This window comes from Oncorhynchus kisutch, linkage group LG17, assembly GCF_002021735.2.
Source record: "Oncorhynchus kisutch isolate 150728-3 linkage group LG17, Okis_V2, whole genome shotgun sequence".
Taxonomy (NCBI): domain Eukaryota; kingdom Metazoa; phylum Chordata; class Actinopteri; order Salmoniformes; family Salmonidae; genus Oncorhynchus; species Oncorhynchus kisutch.
Window position 1 is genome coordinate 68,146,562 of NC_034190.2, and position 24,791 is coordinate 68,171,352.

At 42.2% G+C, this 24,791-nt stretch overlaps 1 protein-coding gene across 1 annotated transcript in view; it reads left to right on the plus strand.

Moving 5' to 3' along the window:
• The first annotated feature begins 7,530 nt into the window (after positions 1 to 7,530).
• The window catches only part of LOC109908169 (prickle-like protein 2), a 48,123-nt gene continuing 30,862 nt past the window's right edge, over positions 7,531 to 24,791 (plus strand). The window contains exon 1 of the mRNA XM_020506703.2: positions 7,531 to 7,776. Coding sequence (XP_020362292.1) covers positions 7,735 to 7,776 — 42 coding nt within the window. The 5' untranslated portion in view covers positions 7,531 to 7,734. The remainder of the gene's footprint in view (positions 7,777 to 24,791) is intronic.

Here is a 24,791-nt window from a genome sequence, read left to right on the forward strand (position 1 = left end):
CCATATGTGCATAGTTGGCTCAAGTAAAAATATACTGTATATAGGCCTAACATTAATTCCTGTGAATAGTCACTTTTCCATGTAAAGATGCTGTACACTAGGTCTAAGTTGGAACAGAGATTGGATTGGTCAGGGGATGCGTATGGTATGTCTAGGGCCTAGTATGAGTACCCAGCTAGAAGAAAACCCATATTTTTAGAAGACACAGTATTGCAGTATTGCAATCAGGTTACCTTCCTCTGTGGTTCACTCAAGAGGCATCATGCCCCTTAGGGGACACTTCTTTTCTTTTTTTACTAGCCCCTCAGCAGTTTTATGAAGATTGGGAACCTATCTCCCAACCTCATAACTAGCTACCAAGAAGCCATTTCAGGCTATCAATCAAGTTAGAGTAGCTAGCTTCATAAAAATATTAAAATCAAACATTTATAATATATATTTTCGAAGGCCGGGTTCCCTGCTTGAATACCCATGTTCTAAAGTCTTCCAACCTTGCCAGAAGGCATACCAGCTCAGACCAGCTATCTTATGCCTTTAGAACATGGGTATTCACCCGGGGAACCCAGCCTTCGAAAATGTACTATAAATGTTTTACTTGAATGTTTTTATGAATATCGCTAGCAACAACAGACTAAACAAATGTTTTATTATAAAGAGGGAAATATCGATTTTCTAACGATATGAACTTTAGTTCTCAACTCCTAATATGTAGCTAATTTCACTCGCTGGAGTATCTGACAAGGCTCTGAAAGAGTACCAACGAGTAACATTACCAGTCGCGGCAAGTGATGCTGGCTGCTGGTAAGCTTTCTTGACTTGGACAAAATTCCCTGTCTCAGGTCAGTAAGGATCTCCACTTTATTTTAAGAATGTGAAATGTCAGAATAATAGTAGCGAGAATGATTTATTTCAGCTTCGATTTCTTTCATCACATTCCCAGCGAGTCACAAGTTTACATACACTCAATTAGTATTTGGTAGCATTGCCTTTAAATTGTTTAACTTGGGTCAAATGTTTCGGTTAGCGTTCCATAAGCTTCCCACAATAAGTTGGGTGAATTTTGTCCCATTCCTCCTGACAGAGCTGGTGTAATTGAATCAGGTTTGTAGGCCTCCTTGCTCGCACACACTTTTTCAGTTCTTCCCACACATTTTCTATAGGATTGAGGTCCCGGCTTTGTGATGGCCACTCCAATACCTTGACTTTGTTGTCCTTAAGCCATTTTGCCACAACTTTGGAAGTATGCTTGGGGTCATTGTCCATTTAGAAGACCCATTTGCGACCAAGCTTGAACTTCCTGACTGATGTCTTGAGATGTTGCTTCAATATAGCCACAGAATTTTCCATCCTCATGATGCCATTTATTTTGTGAAGTGCACCAGTCCCTCCTGCAGCAAAGCACCCCCACAACATGATGCTGCCACCCCTGTGCTTCACGGTTGGGATGGTGTTCTTCGGCTTGCAATTCTCCCCCTTTACCTCCAAACATAACGATGGTCATTATGGCCAAACAGTTATATTTTTGTTTCATCAGACCAGAGGACATTTCATCAAAAAGTATGATCTTTGTCCCTATTTGCAGTTACAAACCGTAGTCTGGCTTTTTTATGGCAGTTTTTGAGCAGTGGCTTCTTCGTTGCACTTTTCGCACCAAAGTACGTTCATATCTACGAGACAGAACACTTCTCCTTCCTGAGCGGTATGATGGCTGCGTGGTCCCATGGTGTTTATATTTGCGTACTATTGTTTGTACAGATGAATGTGGTACCTTCAGGTGTTTGGAAATTGCTCCCAAGGATGAACCAGACTTGTGGAGGTCTACAATTTTTTTCTGAGGTCTTGGCTGATTTCTTTTGATTATCCCATGATGTTAAGCAAAGAGGCACTGAGTTTGAAGGTAGGCCTTGAAATACTTTCACAGGTACACCTCCAGTTGACTCATATGATGTCAATTAGCCTATAAGTAGCTTCTAAAGCCATGACATTTTCCAAACTGTTTAAAGGCACAGTCAACTTGAAAAATGACTTGTGTCATGCACAAAGTAGATGTCCTAACCGACTTGTCAAAACTATAGTTTGTTAACAAGAAATTTGTGGAGTGGTTGAAAAGGGAGTTTTAATGACTCCAACCTTAGTGTATGTAAACTCCGACTTCCACTATAGTTCAGTTCTTTCGGTTGGTATGGTTGTGAGGTATTGTTTGTTTTTGACTACCTACCTGTGTTTGACCATTGCCTGTGACCATGATTCCTGCCTTCTGCGAAGGCATAATAAACATTTGCCACGCTCTGCGCGTGAATCTACACCTTTTTCTCCCTGAGTATTCATTACAGAATACCTCACCTAAAAACGGAATCGATACAGCGGAGCTACAGCGGAGCCTAACCCAGCAAGGGGAGCTTATGGAGGAAATTGTACATCTTCTCCGCCAGCCTATCCCTACTCCTCCGATGCCCGGTATCGTAACCCATAGCCCTCCTTCGTTCATACCCATGCCTGTAAAATATGACGGTATACCTGGGAAATGTTACGGATTTCCTACACAATGCAGCAAATACATTGAGCACATCCCCACTAACTTCGCCACCGACAAGAGCAGGGTGGATTTTGTTGTCTCTACTCACAGGCAAAGCACTGGATTGGGCCACCGCCTCTTCAAAGAGGTACCCTGTGCTAACAAACCTCCAAACGTGCTTCAACGCCATACAACACTCCTTCCGTGGCCTTCAACTGCTCTTAAATGCTAGTAAAACTAAATGCATGCTCTTCAACCGATCGCTGCCCGCACCCGCCCGACTAGCATCACTACACTGGACTGCACTACACTACACTGCACTGGTTCTGTCTTAGAATATGTGGACAACTATAAATACCTAGGTGTCTGACTAGACTGCAAACTCTCCTTCCATACTCACATTAAGCATCTCCAATCCAAAGTTAAATCTAGAATCGGCTTCCTACTTCGCAACAAAGCATCCTTCAGTCATGCTGCCAAACATACCCTTGTAAAACTGACTATCCTACCGATCCTTGACTTCGGTGATGTCATTTACAAAATAGCCTCCAACACTCTACTCAGTAAATCGGATGCAGTCTATCACAGTGCCATCTGTTTTGTCACCAAAGCCCCATATACTACCCACCACTGCGACTTGTATGCTCTCGTTGGCTGGTCCTCACTACATATTCGTCGCCAAACCCACTGGCTCCAGGTAATCTATAAGTCTTTGCTAGGTAAAGCTCTGCCTTATCTCAGCTCACTGGTCACCGTAGCACGCGCTCCAGCAGGTATATTTCACTGGTCATCCCCAAAGCCAACACCCCCTTTGGTCGCCTTTCCTTCCAGTTCTCTGCTGGAAATGACTGGAAGGAATTGCAAAAATCACTGAAGTGGGAGACTTATATCTCCCTCACAAACTTTAAACCTCAGCTGTCAGAGCAGCTTACCGATCACTGCAGCTGTACACAGCCCATCTGTAAATAGCTCATCCAACCAACTACCTACCTCATCCACATATTGGTTTTTCTGCTCTTTTGCATGCCTGTATTTCTACTTGCACATCCTCATCTGCACATCTATCACTCCAGTGTAATTTAATTACTTTGCCACTATGGCCTATTTATTGCCTTTCCTCCTTACTTCATTTGCACAAACTGTATCCAGATTTTTCTATTGTGTTATTGACTGTACGTTTGTTTATCCCATGTGTAACTCTGTGTTGTTTTTGTCGCACTGCTTTGCTTTATCTTGGCTAGGTGGCAGTTGTAAATGAGGACTTGTTCTCAACTGGCCTACCTGGTTAAATAAAGGTGAAAAAAAAGGTATTTGATCATTCTCCCTCCGGTCGTCCTATAGAAGACCTCCTCATAGAACTTCAACAAGGATGCAATTCAGCTGCCGAGTATGCCCTCGAGTTCCGCACCAAGGCTGCAGAGAGTGGATGGAATAAGGCTGCAGAGTATGCCATCGAGTTCCGCACCAAGGCTGCAGGGAGTGGATGGAATAAGGCTGCAGAGTATGCCCTCGAGTTCCGCACCATGGCTGCAGGGAGTGGATGGAATGAGGCTGCTTTACTTACCGTCTACCGAAGAGGGCTCAAAGGGACCTTCAGGCGGAGCTGGCCTGTAGAGATGACCTTCAGGATTTAAATCAATACATTCGTATGTCCGCCGACCGCCGAAGAACTCTGCCACCCAGGAATCCGAAACCTTCTCTTTCCATGATTCCGTCATCCCGTCCGAGTCTTACAGAGCCCATGCAGTTGGGCCATGCTCCTCTCTCGTGTATCAAAGTCAAAAGTGGATCCAAGAAGGGCTCTGCCTATACTGTGGAGGAAAATATAATCTACTCAGCCATTGCCCTGTTCGCCCCCCACGGAGGGATGAGAAAGGGTCCCTCCGCTGCCATGCAGGTAGCCGTGTTCTTATTTCTAAATATCTCCCAGAAGCAATTCTCTATCCCAGTATTGATAACCGTGAAGGGGGTTACCAAGTACGTAGAAGGCTTGATAGATTCGGGAGCAGCATGTCATTTTATCGATCACCAGCTAGTACAAGAGCTTGACATTGATCTAACACCTGTCACCCCTCTTTCACCCTTAAGGATTAACACCCTGGACGGGCAGCCATTGGGCACGGGCTTCATCACGCACCTGACACAGAGCGTCAGACCCTCCAGATTGGCGTCTTCCACACTGAAACCATTCAACTCATGGAACTCTCATCCCCTAAACAGCCACTCATCCTTGGACACCCTGGCTTTGTCGTCGTGAACCTGCCATTTCATGGCAACAAGGTGAACTACTGTCCTGCTCTTTACCTGCTTCTCCAGTTGTCTCAGCCTATCCTGTAGAGCCACCACCACCGAGGACTCTGCCTCAGCAGTGCCACCCACCATACCATCTGAATACGTCCAGTACAGAAATGTCTTCAGCAAAGTCAAGGCCTCCACTCTGCCACCACATCGCCCAGGAGACTGTGCTATTGACTTTCTCCCTGGAGTGTCCCCACTGAAGGACTGTGTTTACCCCCTATCTATCCCAGAAAATGAGGCAATGGAGAACTACATTTGATGAATCACTCAAACGGTTTCATTCATCCTTCTTCTTCGAAGAAGAATCCCTCATCTCCCTTCCGGGAAGCTTCAACCTTTGCCAATCCCTCACAGACCCTGGTCCCACATAGCTGTTGACTTCATCACAGGCCTTCCTGAATCCTCTAGTAACACCACCATCCTTGTCATGGACCGTTTTTCAAAAATGTGTCGTCTGGTTCCCCTTCCTCATTTACCTAACACCATGGAATTGTCTGAGTGTATGTTTCAGCAGGTGTTCCATCTGTATGTGATTCCCGGAGGACATTGTCTCTGACCGCGGGCCCCAGTTTGTCTCCCGGGTGTGGCGAGCTTTCTGTGACCGACTGGGGGTCGCCCTCAGCCTCTCCTCCGGGTACCACCCCCGGACCAACAGGCAGACGGAACACCTGAACCAAGAAATAGGGAAGTATCTCCGGCAACAATGTTCTGCCTCTCCACACGACTGGAGTCAGTATACAGCCTGGGCCGAATACGCTCAGAACTCACTCATGCACTCATCCTTACTCCATTTCAGTGTGTCCTTGGTTACCAACCCCCCCATGTTTCCTAGTGCCAGGTGTAGCCCGGTACTGTCCCAGCTGTCGATGACTGGTTTCGGCGTAGTGAGCGGGAATGGGAGACCACTCACAGTCATCTGCAGGAAGCCTCTAATACCCAGAAAGGCTTTGCCGACAGACGCCGCTGACCTATGCTACTCCTTCACCCCGGACAGCGTGTGGCTCTCTACCAGAGACATCCACCTTCCCTGCAAAAAGTTCTGTCCTCGCTTCATTGGTACCTTCAAGATAACACATCGCATCAACCCTGTCACGTACCGCCTCCAGTTACCCCATCAGTATAAAAATCTTCTCGTCCTTCCATGGGTCTCTGTTAAAACCGGTCACCTCCAGTCCTCTTCACCCTCCAGTCTCTACCCGCAGTGCGCCCCCACCACTGGACGTCGGAGGGGAACCTGCCTACGCCATACGGGCCATCCTTGATTACAAACGCCTGAGAGGTCGCATCCACTACGTAGTGGACTGGGAAGGTTATGGGCCTGAAGACCGGTCCTGGGTCCCCGATCAAGGCATCCTCGACCCAGAGATGATTCAGGCATTTCACCATAACCGTCTGGGCATCAGCCTCGACGCAGATTGTCTGGTCAGTCCCCGACCTTGTTGAACCAACCTGCCCGACCTAGCCCCTGAGGTAGGCGTCCATCTCTGCTCCCCTCTCCTTTTTGTTCATCGATTTCACCTGTGTCTATTTCTCACCTGGTCTCATCCAGCTCTCCCTGAGACACACTCCCTGTGTCTCCCTATTTAGTTATTTATGTTTGTATGGTTGTGAGATATTGTTTGACTAATAATGAAAAAACTGTTTACCTTCCAGATCTATTCATTTTCAAATGTTGATTACTTGTCCTTGCCACTATCCTTCATCGGATGGTAAGACAAGACATGTGGAAAGAAAAATGTTTTGCAAACATATTATGGGGGTCACTGGTTTCCCTGGGCAGGGTTTCCTGGGCAAGAAAAGGTTGAAGACCTTCTAAAGCAAGCAATAACTAAATCTACTGAATATGACTCACATGCATTTCAATCTTTTACCCAGATTTGAGCAGAGAAGCATATTGTAAGGTTCTGCTCTTCTTTTCTTAGTCAACCTTGTGTTATTTTTCATTGTGTTCTTGAACGTAGCCCTGTTTCTTTGTGTTCTGGAACGTAGCCCTGTCTTTCATTTTTGTTCATTGATTTCACCTGTGTTCATTTCTCACCTGGTCTCATCAGCTCCCTATTTAGTTTAGTTCTTTCTGTTTGTATGGTTGTGCGGTATTGATTGTATTTGACTACCAACCTGTGTTTGACCATTGCCTGCGACCATGATTCCTGCCTTCTACGAAGGCGTAATAAACATCTGCCGCGCTCTACGCATGAATCTACACCTTTTTCTCGCTGAGTATTCATTACAGAATACTTAAAAACGCCTAAAAACGCAATGGATTCAGCGGAGCTACAGTGGCGCCTAACCCAGCAAGAGGAGCGTATGGAGTATTCATAACACATATTTCGCTTCTTTAAAAAAAAAAATGCCACCAGTAGCCCTGTTTGGAGTTATGCTTAGATATGCAGGAAAATATACATATTTTACATAGACTTAAGCATAATGATTATAGGTATTTGAAAAAATGCGAAATTCTCAATTATGGGCAGGGGGCCTAGCCCCCCTCAGGACCACCCTGCAGCCATCCTCGTGTACTTTGTTCCCCTTCAGATGTTTTGGGGTGCATGATGCCCCTGGTGCACTCTACCTTTAAAAAGTTGACTCCTCATGGCCTAAGTGTTTTCTTATTAATGCAACAGATGGGCAATATTGAAGAACCTCAACGCCAGTACAGTGTTCATTCGTGCTCAATAAGTGCAGTCATCTCAGTGTAGCGTGCTTACGTATGCGTCAGTAATTTTCAGACGACTCCAGCAAATTGACTGCGTAAAACTCCAAGAAGAGGGGGTTTGTACAATTTGGTGCTGTATTTGGGACACAACTTATCGGAACATATTTTACGTTATGTGAATTTAGATGCTTCATGTATCTACCTATTTAAATACTCTCCCAGACTATTTGGAAACAACGAAGCCGCTTGTTCTTTAACCATCGACATGTTCAAGCGCGGATCTAAAAAACGACGGTCGAATCGCTCGGTAAGTAGAATGGCCAGAACTACAGGTTAAAACATTGTACTTCGTTTTTTTAGTTTTTCAGTCCGTGGTATAGGCCTACTGTTTTCTGGAACGTACTAAGACATTATTGACATAGAATAGCTTTACGAAGTGTATCTAGTTAATTACTTACAAATAAAGATAATCAAAGTTGGCAGAACTAAATAGGCTATGTGGTTGTTTTTTTTGCTAACGTTGTGTTATTCGGATTGGTTATAGACCTGCCTATGCGTTATGATATAACTGGACAAGTTGCTTTACTTCTCTTGATTTAGTTTACAGAATTCCGTTCTTTGTTTTCTGAGTTGAGATGAATCATGGTTGCGTGGGAGGGGCGTACGGTCACCTACGTCATTGGCATTTACCTGCACAGGTTAGGCAGGCAACTTATAGCCCAAAGTATAGCCTTCCACTCACCGACCCCAGCCCGCACACTCTTAGGGAGCTCTGTGTGACACACACTCATATATATTTTTTAAATGTACACACACTTGTTGCTCAAAGGCAAGGTTGTCTTTAAAAATGTTTTTATTTAAGAACATTGACTCACCAATGCATTTGAGTTTACACCTATGACTAGCGCCAGGGAGGACATTGTTTTTTTTCAGTAAGGGAGTTGAACCATTCAGTCATGGAGGACTAGTATAGCTGTTGTTATACTAAACATCTGGCTTCTAGCATACTTGGAGCATTTCCAATGCCCTTAAAAGTGAATCCCACTATAATTATACTGGGCTGTTGGCATGTGGAACTCGCCACACACAACAGATCCACACTATGGTCCCATTTAGGGTCTGCTGTATTCATGACTCCTCTGTATCTACAGTATCGATTCTATAAGAACTTCAGTAGAAGGTGAAATGGTATGTGGACATTATATAAGACATTCATACATACACATTTTAAAGAGTTATTATTGCAATTTCAAGAAGGCACATAAAAAGGCATATCCAGGGAGTACGTGTCTCCTTTCCTCTGCAGGAGCTTCCAAAATGTGAATAAAGCTTTTAGTCAGCGTCATTTTAGTAGCCTGAAGCAATCCTCCCAATGGAAACTAAAAACACAGGTAGTTAAGACATGCAAAAGCTGCAGAATTATGCCTACTCAGTTTTGTCATGAATCACTTGAAAGGGTGGTTTTGAGGTCAAGACACAACACAGTAAGCCAGCTGGTGAGTTTAGTTGGTGTCAACCTCTCTTAGTCAAAGAGAGGATACATATTCAGGAAGCAATAAAAGCATTCTTTGCAGAAAATATATCCCACACTGAAGTACTTGTATTAAATCCCTAATCCCAAATATTATCCCAGGTGTACAGTAGATGCATTTGAGGTAAAAACCTGAACACATCAACGTGCATCAAAGGTACAGAACCTGTGAATTGCAAAGATAAACAAAAGGCTGTGTGATGTTAACATGCAGTATGGTATTGTCAACGCTCAAAAGGGATGGGGATGTGTTCCTGACCGTTCCCGAGAGAAGAGAAAGATATGTGTGGTGTTGATGGTTAGGTGAAGCGTTCCCTGCAGGCTCTGTTTTTCATGTATCCAGCCCAGTGAGGAGTGTAACAACTCAACCCAACATGCCTTTAGTGATTTTGGCTGCAGAGGCCTGTGACCCATGACTTCTCCACTGTTAACGTTGAACTCCTCAAACACAGCGGGAATACTATATGTAAAACATTGTTTTATGACTAAGCTAAACACCCTGCTGGCTCCATTCCAGCATCTGTTCTTATATGCATTGTAACAATGTTGTTACTATATAATATATAATATATATATATATATATATATATATATATATATATATATATATATATATATATATATATATATATTTGTTATAACATGAGTATAAGGAGGGGTGAAAGTAGAATACATTACTTCCCGGTAAGGGTCCACATATGCGTGCACGCGCTTGTCAAATAATCACTTCAGGGCTCCTTTACTAAGCTACCTTTCAACCCATTTAGTTCATTTGAGTCAGTAAGGCCTAATGCCCAGAGCACGTATTAGTGGTCGCAACCGGACTAGATTGTGAACGACTCTTGGCGGAATGCATTGCTTGACTGCCGTGAGGGTGATAAGCACAATGTTGTTTGTGAACCCCCCCCCCCCCCAAATGAATCCTCTCGAGTTTGAGTTTGTAGAGCAGAGGCTGTGTATGTTTTGGTTCTACAAAGCTGTGTCCATCGTAACATTCGATAATCAATTCATTCTTGCAGCATGCGATCAATTATGAGTTCTAAACATGTATTTTTCTTCTCTACACTCATGATCTATTTATTCCCTGCGTGCATAATGACAGACAGTTGGTGGTTGGAGCCGTTGACCAAGAAGAGGGTGTATTAATCCTGCTGTAGGGCTCATAGCGGCCAGCACTAGTAGGTCTAACGAACAACTAAAATTAACAAGTCACTCAAAAACGATTCATGACTCTCGAGTCAGTAAAAAGAGTTGTTAAAAATTTTTTTAACGTTTGCGAACTGCACATCACTAACGTACATCCACTGAGTGTACAAAAAATTAAGAACACCTCCTATTTCCATGACATAGACTGACCAGGTGAAAGCTATGATCCCTTATTGATGTCACTTGTTAAATCCACTTCATCAGTGAAGATGAAGGGTAGGAGACAGGTTAAATAAGGATTTTTAAGCCTTGAGACAATTGAGACATTGCTTCTGTATGTGTGCCATTCAGAGGGTGAATGGGCAAGACAAAAGATTTAACTGCCTTTGAACAGAGTATGGTAGTAGGTGCCAGGCCCACCGGTTTGTGTCAAGAACTGTAACACTGCTGGGTTTTTCATGCTCAACAGTTTCCTGTGTGTATCAAGAATAGTCCACCACCCAAAGGAAATCCAGCCAACTAGACACAACTGTCAGCATCCCTGTGGAATGCTTCCGACACCTTGGAAAGTCCATGTCCTGACGAATTGAGGCTGTTCTGAGGGCAAAAGGGGGGTGCAACTCAATATTACGAAGGTGTTTCTAATGTTTTGTACACTCATTGTATTTTCAGCCTCCAAACAGTGGTGAATGGAAAGAAACATCTGTTACACAACATTTTGGCAATTGTCATTACGCTCTTAGAAGAAAAGGTGTTATCCAGAACCTATAATGGTTCTCCGGCTTTCCCAAATAGAAAAACCCTTTTGAAGAACCGTTTTTTTTGATCCAGGTAGAACATTTTTTGGTTCCGTGACGAACGCATTCCACAGAGGGTTCTACATGGAACCCAAAAGGGTTCTAACTGAAACCAAAAACGTTTCTGTTATGGGGACAGCAAAGTAACCATTTTGGAACCCTTTTTTCTAAGAGTGTAGGCCAGAATTTATGCATCCACTGCTGTCTGCGTGTCTTGGCCACTCATCTCTGCCTTGTCAAAATGTCAGTGTTCTCGTTGAACCACATCACATTATGGGAGTGTGGGCTATACCATCTATTTTCAAGACCTTTCGCAAATTTTAATGAGGTAATGATAAATAGTTGTATAATAACTGTAGGCTTTCTTGATTTTATTTTTAATCATTGTCATAGGCTCATGTTTTTACTGGTACGGCATACTCCCAGTATTTATTTTGCCAGGACATAGTACCCCAAAGTGTTACCCAAAATTGCCATTACAGTCGTGGCCAAAAGTTTTGAGAATGACACAAATATTAATTTCCACAAAGTTTGCTGCTTCAGTGTCTTTAGATATTTTTTGTCAGATGTTACTATAGAATACTGAAGTATAATTACAAGCATTTCAAAAGTGTCAAAGGCTTTTATTGACAATTACATGAAGTTGATGCAAAGAATCAATATTTGCAGTGTTGACCCTTCTTTTTCAAGACCTCTGCAATCCGCCCTGGCATGCTGTCAATTAACTTCTGGGCCACATCCTGACTGATGGCAGCCCATTTTTTCATAATCAATGCTTGAAGTTTGTCAGAATTTGTGGGTTTTTGTTTGTCCATCCGCCTCTTGAGGATTGACCACAAGTTCTCAATGGGATTAAGGTCTGGGGAGTTTCCGGGCCATGGACCCAAAGATCATTGTTTTGTTCCCGAGCCACTTAGTTATCACTTTTGCCATATGGCAAGGTGCTCCATCATGCTGGGAAAGGCATTGTTCGTCACCAAACTGTTCCTGGATGGTTGGGGTAAGTTGCTCTCGGAGGATGTGTTTGTACCATTCATTATTCATGGCTGTGTTCTTAGGCAAAATTGTGAGTGATCCCACTCCCTTGGCTGAGAAGCAACCCCACACATGAATGGTCTCAGGATGCTTTACTGTTGGCATGACACAGGACTGATGGTAGCGCTCACCTTGTCTTCTCCGGACAAGCTTTTTTCCAGATGCCCCAAACCATTGGAAAGGGGATTCATCAGAGAAAATGACTTTACCCCAGTCCTCAGCAGTCCGATCCCTGTACCTTTTGCAGAATAGCAGTCTGTCCCTGATGTTTTTCCTGGAGAGAAGTGACTTCTTTGCTGCCCTTCTTGACACCAGGCCATCCTCCAAAAGTCTTCGCCTCACTGTGTGAGCAGATGCACTCACACCTACCTGCTGCCATTCCTGAGCAAGCTCTGTACTGGTGGTGCCCCGATCCCGCAGCTGAATCAACTTTAGGAGACAGTCCTGGCGCTTGCTGAACTTTCTTGGGCGCCCTGAATCCTTCTTCACAACAATTGAACCGCTCTCCTTGAAGTTCTTGATGATAAATGGTTGATTTAGGTGCAATCAATATCATAGCCTGTGAAGCCCTTTTTGTGCAAAGCAATGATGACGGTACGTGTTTCCTTGCAGGTAACAATGGTTGACAGAGTAAGAACAATGATTCCATGCACCACCCTCCTTTTGAAGCTTCCAGTCTGTTATTTGAACTCAATCAGCATGACAGAGTGATCTCCAGCCTTGTCCTCGTCAACACTCACACCTGTGTTAATGAGAGAATCACTGACATGATGTTAGCTGGTCCTTTTGTGGCAGGGCTGAAATGCAGTGGAAATGTTTTTTTAGGGTTCAGTTCATTTGCATGGCAAAGAAGGACTTTGCAATTAATTGCAATTCATCTGATCACTCTTCATAACATTCTGGAGTATATGCAAATTGCCATCATACAAACTGAGGCAGCAGACTTTGTGAAAATGAATATTTGTGTCATTTTCAAAACTTTTTGCCACGACTGTACATGTTATGATGGCACTGGTCAGCTTTTAGGTTCAACGCTTTACCCAACTTTGTGGCCCTCACAATCTATCTGACTGCTGTGTTCACATAGCCATGAGATGCATGAGCCTGAGAACAAACACACATTATCTGATCCCCACCTTGTAATAACAAAAAATGTTTTTTAGATAAAGCTGATATCAAGGTCATAGGCAGTAACTAAAGTAGGATGTGTGTATACAGTCGAAGCCAGACGTTTACATACACCTTAGCCAAATACATTTAAACTTAGTTTTTCACAATTCCTGACATTTAAATCTAGTAAAAATTCCCTGTCTTAGTTAGGTCAGTTAGGTTCACCGCTTTATTTTAAGAATGTGAAATGTCAGAATGATAGTTGAGAGTGATTTATTTCGTATTTTATTTCTTTCATCACATTCCCAGTGGGTCAGAAGTTTACATAGGGTTACTCAATTAGTATTTGGTAGCATTGTCTTTAAATTGTTTAACTTGGGTCAAATGTTTCGGGTAGCCTTCCACAAGCTTCCCAAAATAAGTTAGGTGAATTTTGGCCCATTCCTCCTGACAGAGCTGGTGTAACTAAGTCAGGTTTGTTGGCTTCCTTGCTCGCCCACGCTTTTTCAGTTCTGCCCACAAATGTTCTATCTGATTGATGTCAGGGCTTTGTGATGGCCACTCCAATACCTTGACTTTGTTGTCCTTAACCTCTCTAGGGTATGTGGGACGCTAGCGAAATTCAAATACAGAAATACTCATTATACAAATTCAGAAAAGATACAACTATTTTACATAAGGTTTAAAGATGAACCTCTTGTGAATCCAACCACGGTGTCAGATTTCACAAATGCTTTACGGCGAAAGCATACCTTACAATTATTTGAGAACAAAGCCCAGCAGACAAATCATTACAAACAGTAACCAGCCAAGTAGAAGAGTTACACAAGTCAGAAATAGAGATAAAATTAATCACTTACCTTTGATGATCTTCATATGGTTGCACTCAAAAGACATTCATTTATTCAATAAATGTTCCTTTTGTTCGATAGTCTCTCTTTATATCCGAAAACCTCCGTTTTCTTCTCGCGTTTTCTTCAGTAATCCACAGGCTCAAACGCAGTCATAACAGGCAGACAAAAAATCCAAATTGTATCCGTAAAGTTAATAGAAACATGTCAAACGATGTTTATATTCAATCCTCAGGTTGTTTTTAGCCTAAATAATCAATAATATTTCAACCTGACAATAACGTTGTCAATATAAAAGGTAAACAAGAAAGGCACTCTCTCGGTTGCGCGCATGAAAAAGCTCTGACACGGCAGGGTCCACTCATCCAGACTGCTCTTACTCCCTCATTTTTCAGAATACAAGCCTGAAACAATTTCTAAAGACTGTTGACATCTAGTGGAAGGCATAGGAACTGCAATTTGAGTCTTAAGTCAATGGATACTGTAATGGCATTGAATAGAAAACTACATAAGTTCTGTTATACTCAGACATTATTTTAACAGTTTTGGAAACTTTAGAGCGTTTTCTATCCAAATCTACTAATTATAGGATATGCATATCTTCTGGGCCTGAGTAGAAGGCTGTTTAATTTGTGCACGCTTTTCATCCAAAATTCCAAATGCTGCCCCCTACCCTAGAGAAGTTAAGCTATTTTGCCACAACTTTGGAAGTGTGGTTGGGGGTCATTGTCCATTTGGAAGACCCATTTGCGACCAAGTTTGAACTGATGTCATGAGATTTTGCTTCAATATAGCCACATCATTTTCCTACCTCATGATGCCATCTATTTTGTGAAGTGCACCAGTCCCTCCTGCAGCAAAGAACCCCACACCATGATGCTGCCACCCCCGTGTTCTTTGGCTTGCAAGCCTCCCCCTTTTACCTCCAAACATAATGATGGTCAATATGGACAAATAGTTATATTTTTGTTTCATCAGACCAGAGGACATTTCTCCAAAAGGTACGATCTTTGTCCCCATGTGCAGTTGTTAACCGTAGTCTGACTTTTTTTATTGCGGTTTTGGAGCAGTGGCTTCTTCCTTGCTGAGCGGCCTTTCAGGTTATGTCGATATCGGACTCGTTTTACTGTGGATATAGATACTTTCGTACCCGTTTCCTCCAGAATCTTCACATGGTCCTTTGCTGTTGTTCTGGGATTGATTTGCACTTTTCACACCAAAGTACGTTCATCTCTAGGACACAGAACGCATCTCCTTCCTGAGCCGTATGATGACTGCGTGGTCACATGGTGTTTATACTTGCGTACTATTGTTTGTACAGATGAACGTGGTTGTTAGGTATGTGTAACTGGCTGTAAGGGAGTCAGGCACAGGAGAGCAGAAGTTGGGAGCAGAAGCTGGGTAGCCAAAGGAGCCTTTTATTTTGGCGAACAAAAACCCACGGCACTAAGAACACTAAACACAATATGGGTTGACATAACCCAGCGCAAACCAGTCTAACGTGCACATACACGAAACAACAACACATATTATATTCACGTCTAATGCTGAGGAAATTGAAACCAGGTGTGTAGGAAGGCAATACAAATGGAAAAATGAAAGGTGGATCGGCGATGGCTAGAAAGCCGGTGACGTCGACCTCTGTAAGCCGCCCGAACAAGGAGAGGAACCGACTTCGGTGGAAGTCGTGACAGTGGTACCTTCAGGCATTTGGAAATTGCTCACAAGAATGAACCAGACTTGTGGAGGTCTACAATTTATTTCTGAGGTCTTAGCTGATTTCTTTTGATTTTCCCATGATGTCAAGCAAAGAGGCACTGAGTTTGAAGGTAGGCCTTGAAATACATCCACAGGTACACCTCCAGTTAACTCAAATTATGCAAATTATCCTATCAGAAGCTTCTAAAGCCATGACATCATTTTCTGGAATTTTCCAAGCTGTTTAAAGGCACAGTCAACTTAGTGTATGTACACTTCTGGCCTACTGGAATTGTGATACAGTGAATTATAAGTGAAATAATATCTCTGTCAACAATTGTTGGAAAAATTACGTGTCATGCACAAAGTAGATGTCCTAACCGATTTGCCAAAACTATAGTTTGTTTACAAGTAATTTGTGGAGTGTTTGAAAAACGAGTTTTAATGACTCCAACTGTGTATGTAGACTTCTGACTTCAACTGTATGTCACACATGCAGTTTATTACCTCACTTCCTTCGTCAGCAGTCCCCACCCATCACATCCCCTACTTCAGAAAGCAAAATAGCCTAACCCACTGCAGGGCCATAAACCTGATGTATATTATCCCTTTCTAGGAGATGTGAAGGAAACACATGAAACCCACAATAATCCACTTTACTTTGACTTAGTATGTGAGAGTTTTCTTGACATCATCTCGATCACATGTTCTCTAGCACATGATGCATTTCTCCTCCCTGCTCTTGTCTTCATTCATGGAAAAATAAGCTAAAGGAGCCAAAGTTGTATGATGGATCTGAAGTTTCCATTACAAACTTTATTCGTCATGGTAATGATATGCAGATAACATCACCTCTCTCTCTGTTTGCACCATGAAGTTAATTAGAACCAGCATGGCAGGTTTGGATGCATTTCTTTCTGGATCAGTTTACAGATGGGACTGTTCTAATACTGGCTTTTACTCCATGAGCAGAATGGATCAGCTTTATGAGGACGGAGTTTCTTGTTTATGCACTATTATAAAGGAATTCATATGCAGTACATAAACTCAAGGCCTACAACCATTATCTGAACATATGACTCCTGGCATTGATCAACTCACATAAATGTTTACATTGATTTTAAGGTCAGAGAGCAGTGTGCTTTTATCGTCAATATGTTTGGGATTTCACTGCTGAGTACAGTGCATTCGGAAAGTATTCAGACCTTTAGAAATTTTCCACATTTTGTTGCATTACAGCCTAATTATAAAATTGATTAGATTGATGAGGGAAAAAAACTATCTACACACAATAGCCCATAATTAAAAAGCAAAAACAGGAAACCGTAAATATCACATTTACGTAAGTATTCAGACTAGAGGTCGACTGATTATGATTTTTCAACGCCGATACCGATACCAATTAATACCGATTAATCGGCCAATTTCTTTACATTTGAATTATTTGTAATAATGACAATTACAACAATACTGAATGAACACTTATTTGAAATTAATATAATACATTTTAGCCTCAAATAAATAATGAAACATGCTCAAATTGGTTAAAATAATGCAAAAACAAAGTGTTGGAGAAGAAAGTTAAAGTGCAATATGTGCCATGTAAGAAAGATAACGTTTCAGTTCCTTGCTCAGAACATGAGAACATATGAAAGCTGGTGGTTCCTTTAAACATGAGTCTTCCATATTCCCAGGTAAGAAGTTTTAGGCTGTAGTTATTATAGGAATTATAGGACTATTTCTCTCTATACGATTTGTATTTCATATACCTTTGACTATCGGATGTTCTTATAGGCACTTTAGTATTGCCAGTGTAACAGTATAACTTCTGTCCCTCTCCTCGCTCCTACCTGGGCTCAAACAAGGAACACATCGACAACAGCCATCCTCGAAGCAGCGTTACCCATCGCTCCACAAAACCCGCAGCCCTTGTAGAGCAAGGGGAACAACTACTCCAAGTCTCAGAGCGAGTGACGTTTGAAACTAGCTAGCCATTTCACATTGGTTACATCAGCCTAATCTCGGGAGTTAATAGGCTTGAAGTCATAAACAGAGCAATGCTTGAAGAACAGCGAAGAGCTGCTAGCAAAATGCACGAAAGTGCAGTTTGAATGAATGCTTACGAGCCTGCTGGTGCCTACGATCGCTCAGTCAGACTGCTCTTTCAAATCATAGACTTAATTTTAACATAATAACACACAGAACTACGAGTCTTAGTTTCCAGATTCAACCATATTAATGACCTATCATCTCGAAAACAAAACGTTTATTATTTCAGTGAAATACGGAACCGTAACGTATTTTATCTAATGGGTGGCATCCCTAAGTCTAAATATTCCTGTTACATTCCACAACCTTCAATGTTATGTCATAATTACGTAAATTAGTTCGCAACGAGCCAGGCGGCCCAAACTGTTGCATATACCCTGACTCTTCGTGCAATGAACGCAAGAGAGGTGACACAATTTCACCTGGTTAATATTGCCTGCTAACCTGGATTTCTTTTAGCTAAATATGCAGGTTTAAAAATATATACTTCTGTGTATTGATTTTAAGAAAGGCATTGATGTTTATGGTTAGGTACACGTTGGAGCAACTACAGTCCTTTTTCGCGAATGCGCACCGCATCGATTATATGCAACGCAGGACACGCTAGATAAACTAGTAATATCGTCAACCATGTGTACTTAACTAGTGATTTATGATTGATTGTTTTTTATAAGATAAGTTTAATGCTAGCTAGCAACTTACCGTGGCTTCTTACTGCATTTGCGTAACAGGCAGGCTCCTCATGAGGCAGATGGTTAGAGCGTTGGAATAGTTAACTGTATGGTTGCAAGATTGAATCCCCGAGCTGACAAGGTAAAAATCTGCCGTTCTGCCCCTGAACAGGCAGTTAACCCACTGTTCCCAGGCCGTCATTGAAAATAAGAATGTGTTATTAACTGACTTGCCTAGTTAAATAAAGGTGTAAAAAATCTAATCGGACAAATCAACGTCCAAAAATACAGATTTCCGATTGTTATGAAAACTTGAAATCTGCCCTAATTAATCGGCCTTACCGATTAATCGGTCAACCTCTAATTCAGACCCTTCACTCAGTACTTTGTTGAAGCACCTTTGGTAGTGATTACAGCCTAGAGTCTTCTTGGGTATGGCGCTAAAAGCTTAGCACACCTGTATTTGGGGAGTTTCTCCCATTCTTCTCTGCAGATTCTTCATGTGCCTTTTACTGAGGAGTGGCTTCTGTCTGGCCACTTTACCATAAAGGCCTGATTGGTGGAGTGCTGCAGAGATGGTTGTCCTTCTGGAATTTTCCCATCCCCACAGAGGAACTCTGAAGCTTTGTCAAAGTGACCATCTTGTTCTTGGTCACCTCCCTGAAGGCCCTTCTCCCCTGATTGCTCAGTTTGGCCGGGCGGCCAGCTCTGGGAAGCGTCTTGGTGGTTCCAAACTTCTTCCATGTCAGAATGATGTAGGCCACTGTCTTCTTGAGGACCGTCAATTCTGCAGACATTTTTTGGTACCCTTCCCCAGATCTGTGCCTCGGCACAATCCTGTGTCGGAGCTGTACCGACAATTCCTTCGACCTCATGGCTGGGTTTTTGCTCTTACATGCACTGTCAACTGTGGGACCTTATATAGACATGTGTGTGCCTTTCCTTCTTAATTTTTAAAATCCATTTTAGAATAAGGGTGTAATGTCACAACATTTGCAAAAAGGGAAGGGTTCTCAATACTTCCCGAATACCCTGTATACTGATTTAACCACACTTGTACTGAACCGAACAGTACTGTACTGGCCTAAAAGTTGTTAGCTAACATTTTATGCGTCTTTATTGCATTTACTTATGCTCCTTCTCTGCAGGCTTTGTACAGTATATAGTACTTCTGTTATTTGCTCTAACCACAATGCATGCTTTGCATGCCCTCTCTCTCCATTTCTCTCTTCTCTCCCCAGTATTCTAATCTTCCATTTGTCAATACAACATGATTGGTATTTTCCTCCCCTGTTTTTCTCTCTGTATTTATGACACACTTTCCCAGGAAGTCCCATGCTCTGGTGGAGAGTTGTACATGTCAAGGATCAGTGAGTATGGCAGAGGGCAATGAGGCTTCACTAGCTGTTTGTTTTAGCACACGTGTTAACATGGGTCGCCACATTCCCCAGAGACAAAAGAGTCAGCTCTCTGACTGTGTTAGACTATGTGTAGTTATGTGTGAGCGTGTGTGTTCAGTACAAGGTATGAAGTACAAAACAGATATTTTCATGTTTGAATTCGTATTTTATTAATGGCAACTTGGAGGGGAACGTTTGACGAGGACCTACTTTCTCAGTACTCCGTACAGTTGGGCTTGTGTGATTAGAGTTGGGGGTTTCCCCCTCCCTGTCCCCCTGAGATCAGTCACCATGTCTGAAAGTTCTGTTAGCAAATGAGAACAGAAAGGTCCAGTCACCCAGAAGTCGTTTGTACAGTCCCTTTATCCCCACCTTCTTGCCATTTTACATTTGTGTGTACACACAAGATGTTCAAACAGGCTATGTTTAACTTTTTAATGTATGTTTCTACCTTGTACTGATTGATTTAGATAACTTTGAGTACTTATGTCTGTGTGTGAGCATGCATGTACATGTCCTTATGTAGATATTAAATCGCACACCAGATGCAATAAAATGGTATGTGAACCATTCGATGTTCTTTCCTTAGCTTGTGACTGTTTCATGTGGGCTAACCTGTTGATGCTGTTCATAGATTGGGCATCTGAGCTCAGAGCAGGGGGGGTGGTGCCCATTGGTAGGTTGGTGTTGAAGTGTCACAGTGGTGTAGTTTCTCAATGACACACAAACATCATAACATCTGGACTCAGTGAAGGAATAGGCTCATTGATGAAAAGAGTGAAATACAGACAACAACATCCAACCGATTGGTCTATTGTAGCATTGTTAGCACTGCAGCCACATCATAATAACCCAGTTTCACAAGCAATAAAAACCCAAATGGTATAACTGGCTTGACGTGAATATTAACATGACATTTACCCTATGTACTGATATGTGGTTTGAGAACAAAGTTGAACAGGTATTCACAGGTGCCTTCCAATTCCCATATCACATGGGCTTGGTTAATTTGGGTGTGTGTATGTGAGAGAGAAGGATAAGTGGTATGTCTGCATGTCTGTGTAGTTTGTGAGATTGCTCGAGGGAGTCTCCAGTTTTTTGGCACCGTTCTTGTTTCGTGGCAGGGATTATCTCTCCCTGTCTCTCTCATTTATCTAAGAAATATTGTTTTGTTAACTACCCCATCCTTCCCTTTCTATTGTTTGAAGTGCTGGCTAATGTTTTGCACAATGAAACAAGAGTAGACTGACAAATTGTCATGTACACCACACAAACCAAAACCTGGTGTATCGGGTTATGGTGTATGGCAGGGGTTCCCAATTACATTCAGCCGTGGGTTGATATTATTATTTTTTCTTTATTTTTTTTTTCTTGAGAGGATGGTTGGGCGCCGGAACATAGTAATACATAATTGTACACTGCAAGATGCCCAAACATATATAGAATTTGAGAAAAACTGAATCATTTCAAACCTTGATTAAATTGGGATACTTGGGAATAGGGTTGGGCGGGATACCGTATCCAGTGGAGGCTCCTCAGAGGAGGACCATCCTCAGTGAATTTCATTCAAATAAAAATTGTGAACCATTAAAGTTGTCCTTTTTTTGATAAAACTATACTAAATATATTCATGTCACCAAAGAATTTATTTAAACACACTGTTTTGCAATGAAGCCTCAACAGCACTCTGTAGGGTAACACCATGGTGTAGCCGGAGGACAGCTAGCTCCTCTGGGTACATTTACTTCAATACAAAACCTAGGAGGCTCATGGTTCTCACCACCTTCCATAGACTTACACAGTAATTATGACAACTTCCAGAGGACGTCCTCCAACCTATCAGAGCTCTTGCAGCATGAACTGACATGTCCACCCAATCAAAGGATCAGATAATCTAGTACTAAAAGCACAAGCTAGAACTGCAGTACATAAAATGTGGTGAGTAGTCGTCTTAAAGAGAGAGAAAGACACAATAGTTGAACAGTTTTGAACAAATACATTTCTTCTAAAATGAAGGAGATCAAGACAGAGAGAGAGCTAATATGGTGACAATGATGTAGGCTGTATGTAGCGGTTAGCGATTTATTAGTGATGCACCGATATTACATTTTTGGCCGAATGCGATATCCAATATTTTCCTTGCTAAAAAAAAATGACACCAATACCTGATATTTAACATTTTAGCTGCCTTTTAAGCATTCTAATACAGATAAATAGTTAACACACACACATGTACGCAGCGGTCTAAGGCACTGCATCTCAGTGCAAGAGGCGTCACTACAGTCCCTGGTTCGGGTCCAGGCTGTATCACATCCGGTTGTGATTAAGAGTCCCATAGGGCAGCGCAAAATTGGTCCAGCATCGTCCAGGTTTGCCCGGGGTAAGTCGTCATTGTAAATAAGAATTCGTTCTTAACTGACTTGTTAAATAAAGGTTACACAGACAGACACACACTCACACACACTGACCAAAAGGTTATTTTGTTGGTATTTACGTATGTCCCCATTACCAGTAAAACATAATCAAACCCTATTTCTTTCACTTACTTGCTGTGCTGTTTCGTTTGTTCAGTCGTTTCAGTCTCAACCAGGATTGCATCATACATGTCAAGCAGTGAAGTTTCAGCTCTGTCTGTCCGTGGCGCCTCTTCCTCGGTACGCACTATGTCTGTTTCCATCTTGTCCAGCTGTGTACGTAACATTTCACATAAACCCTGTTTCTTGTCTACATCAAAGTAGCGGTCCTTGTACATAGCATTGAGCATGGTGGCGAAACAGTAAAGAGAGAATGCCACCGAATCGCTTGTTCACAACCTGTGTGGGCAGTTGTGTTGCCGGGGCAAACTGTTGTCAAGAGCAACTGTTTCATTCACCGATGTGGGCCAGTAAAAACATCCACCTCGTCGGGAAAAGGGGCCATCTTCACTCAATAGAAACTATTCAGCACTAACGTCACACACTAGCTGCTAGCTAACTGGTTAGCTTAGCATTGACAAAGTCAAAATGGGCATGCGCACTCCACTGTTATGTGACAGAATCGGTGGCGTTAAAATTAGGAATTAGAATACGAATACTACACTGAACAAAAATATGAGTGCAACATGTAAAGTGTTTGTCCCATGTTTCATGAGCTAAAAAAAAAATATCCCTGAAATTTTCCATACGCACATGAAGCTTATCTCAAATTTTGTGCACATTTGTTTACATTCCAGTCAGTTTTGTTGAACAGATGTTTCAATGCCATGACAGAGGGTATCACGTCTGCTGCAGGCACAGTTGATGAGTTTATTCCTCGAGTCAGTTGTTCGAATGGCGCTAACTAGTGTGTTCATGTTTCCAAGTTTCAAACATGTTCTCAAATGCCATTGAAATGGCAGCAGTGGTATGACAACCAGCATATTCATGAGCATGCAATATGGCTTTCCCCAGTACGAAATTCTCAACGACCCACTGTGCTGTCAGACTCAGCCTGCTTATGGGGCTGATATCACTGGTCCAAATGTCAGTCATGAAGCTAATAGCAATGACGCTATTACTGTGTAACTCCGGTAGGGCAACATCTGAAAAATGGTACAAAAAAAACTGAGAACGGTTTATTGTCAAGGGCAATGAATTCCATTATCTTGGCTTTAATGGATTTCACCTTTGCGTTCTCGCTCTGAAATTCCCTTACTCTTTCAAATGACTGCTCGACTTGACTGCTCGATCCACACAGCAGACATTGTGGGCTAGGTTAGGAATGCTGTGTTGCACGTGTAGTGCGTGGCGTCATTACATCATGTACCTACGTTATATAGGTATGCACATCAGCTTTGACATTGGTTTTGCATATCGGCTTTAAACTAGACATCGGGCCGATACCGATGTTGGCATTTTTAGCTTATATCAGCCGATTCCGATATGTTCACCGATATATTGTGCATCCCTAGTATATACTGTATTCCGGGTTATTTGGAAATACTCACAGGATGGTTTTCATATACCGTCAATACCGTTGAAACTATTTCTTTGGGTTTTTTGAATACATTTCAATATTTGTAGCTACTTTTTGAGTAAATAAGTAGCTACAGTGAACTCGTGGAAGAAGTTAGGAGATGAAGCAGATTGCATTCTTCATTTGCCTGCCACATTATTCTTCATTATGAAGCTTACCATAGTTCCCCAGAACAGCAGGCAGTCACATATTTGTTGTAAAGTGTACAACTGGAGAATGCGGACGCTAGTGAGTCCATAGCATTCTATATCTATTGGTGAGTCCTTCTCTGTTGTGCTGCACATATGAGGTAATGAAGTTACACTTGTATGCAATTCTCTACTAAATGTTTGCCATCAGATATTTTATAACTGTCTAAGATGTGCTATACTCTCCAGCTGTGTATTTAGTTACTTCTTAGTTTGCTGAGTATGTGGCTGAATTAATAAGGAGACGGGTTGTTAGTTTTCTGCCATGTTTGAGAAGTCAAAGACCTCTGGATGAGTTATCTGTACAGCTGCCATTTTTCCCCCTGTGCTTCCAACAATAATTTTTTCCCCATTCTGCTCCGTGTACACATGCTGCTCTTCCATCAGACAAGCATACATCACAACTTTGTTCATTTGCGCAATTTCTCTCGTTCCCTTTCACTTGTAAATGTCCACACTCACTGAAAATGGCTACTCGCTGTACTTGTATAACTTTATGAGCTGGAACAATTGGGGGGCAAATCAAACCACCCACAAGACGAATTTGGCCCGCGGGTCTTCTATTGGGGAAACCTAGTGTATGGTGTGAACCAACTGTTTTATTATCTACTGTATCTCTCAACACCTTTAGACAAATGTAAGAAAAGAGCACGTTATTGTGAGAAAATGATTCATCAGAATGTGGTAGAGGAGAGGTAGGATGCCAGCGTCAGAGGAAAGGAAAGTGGAGACAGTGACTACATGGAGAGGGAAAGGAAAGAGTGCAGCACACTTCCTGTATCTGTTTCCTTCCTCTCATCTCTAAAAAGAGACACCACAATAGTGCAGTAGTGTGACACACACACTCTCAAAG